Source organism: Hordeum vulgare, chromosome 4H (assembly GCF_904849725.1).
Source record: "Hordeum vulgare subsp. vulgare chromosome 4H, MorexV3_pseudomolecules_assembly, whole genome shotgun sequence".
In the NCBI taxonomy this organism is placed as follows: domain Eukaryota; kingdom Viridiplantae; phylum Streptophyta; class Magnoliopsida; order Poales; family Poaceae; genus Hordeum; species Hordeum vulgare.
The window spans coordinates 251,382,072-251,391,125 of NC_058521.1; the positions used below are offsets into that span (position 1 = coordinate 251,382,072).

General features: G+C 47.4%; 1 protein-coding gene across 12 annotated transcripts; it reads left to right on the plus strand.

Annotated features, from left to right (window-relative positions):
* Positions 1–4,234: 4,234 nt before the first annotated feature.
* Positions 4,235–7,600, plus strand: LOC123448470 (ABC transporter E family member 1-like). Of its 12 annotated transcripts, none has more exons than XM_045125381.1 (4): positions 4,235–4,345; positions 4,584–4,669; positions 4,779–4,886; positions 7,264–7,600. In XM_045125381.1, the coding sequence occupies exons 1-4, from the start codon at positions 4,343–4,345 to the stop codon at positions 7,334–7,336; spliced, it is 270 nt and encodes an 89-aa protein (XP_044981316.1). In that variant the 5' UTR covers positions 4,235–4,342; the 3' UTR covers positions 7,337–7,600. The 12 variants fall into 12 exon arrangements, 10 of the variants coding, with proteins under 10 accessions (XP_044981316.1, XP_044981318.1, XP_044981320.1 ...); XR_006631781.1 differs by lacking the exon at positions 4,235–4,345 and adding an exon at positions 5,812–6,256 and having other exon boundaries at positions 4,354–4,669; positions 7,232–7,600; XR_006631782.1 differs by lacking the exon at positions 4,235–4,345 and adding an exon at positions 5,812–6,256 and having other exon boundaries at positions 4,354–4,669; positions 7,264–7,458.
* Positions 7,601–9,054: the final 1,454 nt, after the last annotated feature.

Genomic DNA, 9,054 nt, shown 5'->3' on the forward strand with positions numbered 1-9,054 from the left:
TAGACGCGGTTACTCCATTGTATGAAGGATGCAGGCCCGAGGATACCCGCCTGAAAGTAACGCTCATGGCTCTAGAGATGAAGGTAAAACACAAAATGACCAACGCATGCTTCGACGAGAACATGTCATTCTGGCACGAACGTCTTCCCAAGGGGAACAAGTGCCCGACCAGTTTCGAGGAGGCGAAGAAAATCGTGTGTCCTCTGGATTTACCGCAATTTACCGCACGTGAAATACCATGTGTGCATGAACAATTGCATCATTTATCGGGACGAGCACGCGGAGTCTACCATATGTCCGGTGTGCGGTGTCAGTCGATACAAGAGGACGAAAGCTCCTCGAAAAGTGGTGTGGTACTTTCCGATCACTCCTCGTCTGCAGCGGTATTTCGCGGACCCTAAGGTAGCAAAGCTCCTGCGTTGGCACGCAAATAGGGAGGAGAAAAAGCGAGAATATGAAGGAAATGATCCAAAGATAAATAAAAAAGACAAGATGCTGAGTCACCCTAAGGATGCGAGCCAGTGGCAAGCGTTGAACTTCTAATACCCAGAATTTGGGGACGATCCAAGGAGCATCGTGCTGGGCGCGAGCACCGATGGAGTCAATCCGTTTGGCAGTGAGAGAAGCACACATAGCACCTGGCCTGTGTTTGTGTGGATGTACAACCTTCCACCCTGGTTGTGCATGAAGAGGAAGTACATTCACATGAGTATGCTAATTGAAGGGCCGAAACAACCAGGGAACGACATCAATCTGTATCTGGGGCTGCTGAAAGAGGAGCTAGACACGCTGTGGAAAACGCGAGCCAATACGTGGGACGCCGCAGAGAAAGAATATTTCCCTATGAGAGCCGCACTGCTCACGACGGTGCACGACTATCTCGGTTACGGATATGTCGCGGGGTAGGTGGTCCATGGATTTTCTGGATGCGTCAGGTGCATGGATGACACAATGTATCGCCAGCTAGATAGAGAACCCGGGTCTTCGAAAACGTGTTCATGGGACATCGAAGGTGGCTTCGCGACGATAACTCATGGACAAAACGCAAGGATCAGTTCGATGGTGAAACCGAACCCCGAAGACGACCCCTTATGAGGAGCGGCGAGGAAATATATGAGTTGTTGAAAAATTGGAAAGAGTGCCCACCGCCGGGAAAGGCACCAGAGCCGGGAAAGAAGCGAAAGGCGCCAGAGCCGCTGCTGAAGGTATGGAAAACGAGGTCTGTTTTCTGGGACTTGCCGTACTGGAAGATCCTCCGTGTGCCACACAGCCTTGATGTCATGCATATCACGAAGAACGTGTGCGAGAGTCTGCTTGGTACCCTGCTCAACATGCCAGAGAGGACCAAAGATGGGCCGAAAGCAAGGGCAGACTTGAAATCAATGGGCATCAGGGAGGAGCTTCACGCTGATAATGATGATGATGATGATGAGGCGAAGCAGGAAACGGAAAGTCGTCGCAAAGGCAAAAAGTCCAAGAAGACCGGAAATGACTTCCCTCCCGCGTGCTTCACTCTAAGTCAGGAGGAGATCGATCAGTTTTTCACCTGCCTCGTAGGAGTAAAACTTCCTTACGGTTACGCGGGGAAGATAAGCAGATACCTAGACTCAGCGAAGCAGAAGTTCAGCGGGATGAAGTCTCACGACTGTCACGTGCTGATGACGTAGATACTTCGAGTTGCAATCCGTGGGATCATGGACGCGCACGTCCGTGAAACACTATTTGGCCTATGCAACTTTTTCGACGTCATCTCTCGGAAGTAGGTTGGCGTGAGGCAACTCAGAAGGCTACAAGAAGAGATCGTGGTCATACTATGCGAGCTTGAGATGTACTTTCCGCCCGCATTCTTCAACGTTATGGTGCATCTGCTGGTCCATATCGTGGAGGATATCATCCAACTCGGGACGACGTTCCTGCACAGCATGATGCCGTTCGAAAGGATGAATGGTGTCATCAAAGGATACGTTCGCAACATGTCACGTCCAGAGGGAAGCATAGCCAGGGGCTTTCTGACCGAAGAGTGCATCTCCTACTGTACGAATTATCTAGGCATCGAGAACCCCGTTGGTCTGCCCGTCAACAGGCACCTCGGCAGGCTCGCTGGATGGGGTCGCCTCGAAATGCATGTCGACTTCGAGGGTCGACTCGCCGACTTTGAAAGAGCAAACCTAGTCGCGCTACAACACATAGACATGGTCGATCCTTGGGTCGTAGAGCACAAAACCTTTATTGAGAAGACGTACACTGACCGAGGCCAACAGAGGACAGACGGAGATATAATCAAAGAGCACAACTCGTGTTTCACGCGTTGGTTTAAGCAGAAGCTTCTGTCGTACCCTTTACATGAGGATTCTTCCGCGGAAGAACAACTCATATTCGCCTTGTCACAGGGCGCCGAGCACAACCTGATGACGTATGAGGCGTACGATATCAACGGCTACACATTCTACACCGAGGGAAAGGACATGAAGAGTGATGGTTATCAGAACTCCGGGGTAACGATGGAATCCTACACCGGTAACGGCAAGGACAGATACTACGGAAGGATCGAGGAGATCTGGGAGCTGAGCTACGCTGTAGAGAAGTTCCTGATGTTCCGTATCAGATGGGCCAAGAGCGTCATAAAAGAAGACCGGTATTTCACCATCATGGTTATACCCGAAGGCAAATCCAAGACCGCGGGCGCAAACGTCACCGCAAAAAATGAGCCATGGGTACTGGCTTCCCAAGTGGACCAATGCTTCTTCATTACCGACCCGCCAAAGCCCAGTCGTGTTGTCGTGAGGAGAGGCAAAAGGAAGATCATCGGAATGGATGGAGTCGCCAATGAGCAAGACTTCGACAAGTACGGCGACCCGAAGATGGAACATGACGACGATGATGAAGTACCAGCATACACCACAAGAAGAAGCAGGACCACCCTACCTAAAGGACGTCCGTTCAAGAGAAGAACTCCATTTACGAAAAATAAGGGCAAGAAGATTGTGAACACATAGCTAGCTAAGATCGATTGTATTTAAATTGTAGCCTTCATTTCTCGATTGTATTTCGACATTTTCAAATTTGATGATATTTTTTCGTATTGAATATTCATGAGGACACTCGATCTCGATCCCCCTCCATCTCGATCGCTACCCCCCTCGCAAGATCCCCCTCACCGCCGAGCACCCCCGCACCCTCCCCCGCTCCACCGCCGCCGCCGACCCCCGCACCCTCGCCCGCTCCACTGTCGCCGAGCACCCACCGCACCCTCCCCCGCTCCACCGCCGCCGCCAACCCCCCACACCCTCCCCCGTTCACCACCTGTTATTGAATATCTGATCGACATGATCGTGAGCGAAAAGTGGCCGTACGTACGTGACCCATGCATCAACACTCGACGTACGTCACACTGGGTGGACAAGCGCCGTTGGTTTTAGAGTATACCATGCTCTATCTCTACACATGTGCTTCCAACCAAATTAAAGCGGCAAAGATGTAATCGCATCTCTAACCAAATTAAGCGGCAACAATTTTCACTTCTATACAGGCTCGAATATATATATGTATGAGTGTATCATGCCTAAATAGGCAAATTTATTTCCTTTTTTCTAACATAGACTGGCAAATGTTATGATCTACAATATATAAAAAACACTCTAATGGCGCACTTCATGCACATGCACTATTACTATATAAAAGAACATTCTAATGACGCACTTCATGCACATGAGCCATTACTATAAAAAACATTCTAATGACGCACTTCATGCACATGCGCGCCGTCACTATAAAAAAACATTTAAGTGTGCGCCATTCGTGACCCGTCTGCCCTCGCGCGCCTCTACTCGATCTGCCCTCCCTCGCGCGCCCTCGTCCAGAGACCCCGCCCACCCCTTCCCCCACCCTGGTCCACGCAGCCCACGGAGACGCCGCCGTCGCCGCCCTACCCTCGTCCACGGAGACGCCGCCCACGGAGACGCCGCCGCCGCCCTCCCCCTCCCCCACCCTCGTCCACGCAGCCATTTTCCCCTCTCGACCCAACCATGGCCAAGCTCTGGCGGCGCTAGGGTTTGCTCCGCAGCTTCCGTCCGCTCGTCTCCGACGCCGGCGTCCATAGTACGGCCGCGCTTGGGCCACCCCATCCGTCCGTCTTCGTTGCTGGCGGCCTGTGGCCGCCGTCGTCCGCTCCTCCCGATCTGCTCCGATCTACCACTACTCCACAGCTGTTAATCCTTGTAGTAAGTCAAAGCGTACAGTAGATTACTATGCCTTCGGAAATATTTTGACGACGCGATCTGAATTGGTGGTGAGGAAAAGGTTGTGTTTTGGAGACCATGTTCATGCCCAGAACAAATTTCAGATGGTAGGCTCACCGATTGATTGATTGATTATATTTATTGTAGTCTGTCAAGGACGACTGGCGCGCATGTTTGTAGAGTATCACTTATTCTGTTTGGGTACACTAGCTCTACAGTTTCCGTGTCGTTTTGTAATGTATCCTGATGGATGCTTATTCTGATTGTGTACATTCCGGCTTTGAGACCGTGGCATATTCTGATTAAAGCGGATTATGACAATTTACTGGTTAATTTGTTGCACAGGGAAGCTGTGCATTGAAGTTGGTCCGGCGTCAAAGGTTTCCTTCATCTCTGAGGAGTTGTGCATTGGCTGTGGTATTTGTGTCAAGGTATATCTATATGTGCTTGCAACTTCAACACAGCTACTAAATTGTATGGTCTTTGTATGTGCTCTACTGATTAGTCTTCTCATTGCTCTGCAATTAATCCTTGGTGTAGAAATGCCCATTTGATGCCATCGAGATCATCAACCTCCCAAAAGATCTGGAAAAGGATGCAGCAGTTCTTTCTCGGGATTGCACCTCAGAATTCTTCAATTCATTTCCAGTAAGTCCAGATAAGCTCTTCAAAGGTATGATAGTTTTCTAGTGTCTCTGTCCCAGTAGGCTTATTAGCAATATCCCCTATAGTTAGCCTTTTCTGCCACTTGGCCTCCAAACAGCTTATAGCAATTGTTGATCGTACCTCGCGAATTAATGCCTCATCATAGTTTTCTAGTGTCCCTGTAAGCTTATTAACTATATCCCATATAGTTGGCCTTTTCTGCCAATCGTCCTCCAAACAGCTTAGAGCAATTATTGATCATACCTCGTCAATTAATGCCTCATGATAGTTTTCTAGTGTCTCTGTCCCAGTAAGCTTATTAACAATATCCCCTATAGTTGGTCTTTCCTGCCGATCGGCCTCCAAACAGCTTAGAGCAATTTCGATACATGTCTTTACTTGCTCAGAATACGACTCCAACAAATCCCCTGACGCCGTTGATTGTAGCCTATCCCTCCAATTATCATGCACCTGCCAATTCAGAACACACCGAGTGATTAGTGTATTAGATAGAAGAAAACAGACAAGTACCAGTGACAATATACAAAAGTGCTATCTTAATTAGTAGACGCAATTCTTACAGTCTTAGTGAATTGATCGGAGGTCGTTTAAGCACTTCTGGAGTAGCCTGTACGTCCTGCAATTATCTGTATAACCACAACACCGAGGCTGAATATGTCCAGTTTACTGGAGATTATTCCTTCATTTATAAACAGACTAGAAGATGAAACAGCACAGGTAAACAGTACAGGAAACAAGCGATGACCAGAGCAACAAGCAATGTTCAATCTGTCTTTATGTTGCTATTTAGTTGTCTGCAGGAGCAAATCTCCCACCACGTCTTCAGTTCAGGATATATAATAAGTACTGTAATGCAATGTCTGTAAAACATAAGATGCATTCTCACGATGGGGTTTCTAGTTTGAAGGTAATAAAGCTTAACAGCTGGGCGATCTGCATGCATGCATGGGCGATGGGCCGCGCCGGTCTAAATTCAATACGGGGGCTTGACGAGGATGCTCCTCAGCGAGTTGGCGACTTGGCCGCCTCCAGCATGCTCCACAAACTGCGCCGGATTGAAGAAGCTACCATGGCACACACACTTGATCCTCACGTCGTCAACTTTGCTGTACTCGTACAGCCAGCCTACAGCCCTCCTGCCATTGGGGAGCCCGATGGTCCACACCAATGGCATCTCCTGCACCATCATCGCGGGCATGTCTGAAGCAACTTGCCGCTCTCCCCCAGAACCAAGGGCTGCCGCTACCACCGCTGATGGTGAAGAAGAAGCGGTTGCCACGACGCCGTTTGTACCCACGGGCCAGGACATAACAGCTGCTGACAGGCTCCGAACTTCAGCGCTAGGAGTTCCTGTAAGATCAGACGCCAACAATACCGTAGGGGTCAGCAGATGCAAATATTATATATAGTAGAATAAGAACCAACCGCCTCTGAACAACAACATGTATAGAATAGTCCGAAACTATCAGTAGTTGTGAAACAACGAGGATTAGTTAGCATATATAGTTAGTTATTGCTATCTCTGCAGTTCCTGTTCAATTACACGTTCAATAGGACAAACACTGTAACGGCATGGTTTTGGTCCAAAGGGTAGGATGAATCCAAACAAGCCACAACTTAATTTGCTGAGTGTATATTGGTTGGTTTGGTAGTTCAGACGACAAAGCCAAATAGTACAAGATATATCCAGATAACTCATATACATGATTAAACTGCTGAACTTTTTAAGGAGGAGCAACACAAGGAGCTAAGCATGAAAGTAGGAGGGTGGCATTCTGGGATGGAAATATCTCTATCATAATCACATATAAAAATAGTGTGAAACCCACTGATCAGTCAACACTTGTCCAGAATGACTCACTTTGTCAGAAGCACACTTGCTGTTTCTGTCGAATCTAGGTGCTGCTTAATTGGGTTTTCTTTGTACCAAACTTGAAGGTATATGTATTTCGTATATGCTACTGTCATTACGTATATGTGAAGGGAAGCCTGAAATATTCTGTCTGCCACCAAATTCTTTCTGCTTTGTGTACTAACATAGGACCGTAAAATAGCAGCTTTCTTATGGATTAGGCTATTGATGTATATCGAAAGTTACAAATATGCTTTGTTTTTTTGCTCATTTGTTCTTTCCCTTTAGATTTACCCAGGTTCAGTCATTTATTGTTTGCTTCCTGTTTCATGTATGTAGTTTGTGTGTTGTGCTAGCTTGATGTTTTCTGTGTATGCTTTTTATGGACGATGATTTACTGCAGGTTAGCACTGTCAAAAGGTCATACTTAACGCATGCCTAATTTTAACATTAAATCAACTTCATTAATTTTCAGGTATAATACTCTGACGGAGTTACCTTCTTCAGAGTGCAGAGGAGCAAAATTGTTCTAATCAGCAGCAGCACAGCAGTCACTTGGATCAGTGGAAGAAGAGCATGAGCAGCACGGGCAGAGGAGCAACAGCAGCTAGTTCTTCAAGTACAATGGAAAACAATCAAGCTTATATCTGAAAAATGAGTTAGCTAGGCTCAGAATTTTGAGTTGGCCTCTTTACATATGCTACCTGAAAAATGAGTTAGCTAGTCATCTAAGTTGAGCTGATTTTGATTTCCGTATGTTATGGGGGGACAATAAATATTGCTATATGTTAATTCTTGAGGGTACAGACTTGCTAAACTATTGATGATTTTTTGTTGGGTGATCTATTTTTGTCCATATGAAAGCAGAGGACCATATGGTCTATGTCCTTTTCATCCATATGAAAGTAGAGGCACATTGTGGTGCTAGTTTGCTGGGTTTTGTCTCCGACCATCGTGTCGTGATGATTTTGCTGGTACCCCTAGAGGCCCTTGAGTTTGCCGGAATGTCGATTAACTTCCGTTTCGGCAAATTCGGGTATTCCATATGTCCTATTGTCAGCAAAGGTCATGCTGAAATTTTCCGTGAATTTTAGCACGACTTTGCTAAAAATAGGACATATGGGGTACTTGCGACTAATGCATGGCCCGGGGTATCTTAGTACTTAATTAAGTAGGATCAACTGCCCCTTCATTCTTGCTGCATTAAACCATAGGTGGCAATAGAGCCAAGTGATTAGGCCCAACTTAGAATTCTCCTTCCCTTTTCTTGATAGGGTATATTATTAGAAGATACCCATATATATCAGTCAACCTAGGGTGCCTTGGCATCGATAAACCCTAAATGATGAAAACTTAACTTAGCATTTAGGGTGCCTCAGCGTCGACAAACCGTAAATTATAAAACCTTGGCTTTTAGGGTGCCCCGGTGTCGATAAAAACCTAAATGATGAAAGCTTAGGCTTTTAGGGTGCCTCGGCGTCGACAAACCTTAAATGATAAAAGCTTAGCTTTTAGGATGCCTCGATGTCGACAAACCCTAAATGATGAGACCATGATCTTGTTCCTTGACAATAACCAACTTTTTGACCAATTTTTTTTCCTATTTAGAGCGAAACATGGCCCACAACGATGAGGCCGCCGATTCGGGCAAGGCATTCTGGGAGCTGTCCCAGGAGATGGAGGAAGAACCTCACCGCTATGAGGACGCCGCAGAAGACACCGATCCCGAGTACACAACCCCTAGTGGCGTCGGGGATGACACCACTGATGGTGCCGCCGAGGATGCCACCAATGATGATGGCAGCGCACGCACAGATGGCAGCCAATCGAAGAGGCAACGGAAGGACCGGCGCCCGAACGTGCTCAGCACCGTAAAGGAGGAATTTACTGAAGTGAACTCCGACGGGTATCCAATGGCGCCCAAAGAAATAGTCAAGGGGTACGCGGTTCAGCTCGGGTGCATTCTCCGGAGCACTGTCGCGATCAACACAGAGAACCTAAGGCATAAGGACCGAGGGAATTTGCGCAACCTCCTCTTCATGAAGCTGCACGAACGATACAAGTTCCCGGTGACGTCGCAAACACACGCCTCTCAAGGAATAAAGTGAACAGTGCCGCCCTCACGAAGATGAGCAAGGCCCTGTCTACTTGGAGAAGCGCGGTGAAGAGAATGATTGACAAAGGTGATAGTTATGAGAAGATCAAGGCAAAAAAAAAATCCTTCGATCAGTGAAGATGACTACAAGGAGTTCAAGATCAAGTGCGAGAGCAAGGCATCCGCGGAATCAAGTCAGTGGA

Bases quoted from the DNA above. Each gene is read 5' to 3' on its own strand.
- LOC123448470 (XM_045125375.1), top strand. From the start codon at position 5,900: ATGCTCCTCAGCGAGTTGGCGACTTGGCCGCCTCCAGCATGCTCCACA. The intron at 6,287-7,263 runs GTCAGCAGATGC...TACCTTCTTCAG, and splicing joins ACGCCAACAATACCGTAGGG to AGTGCAGAGGAGCAAAATTG.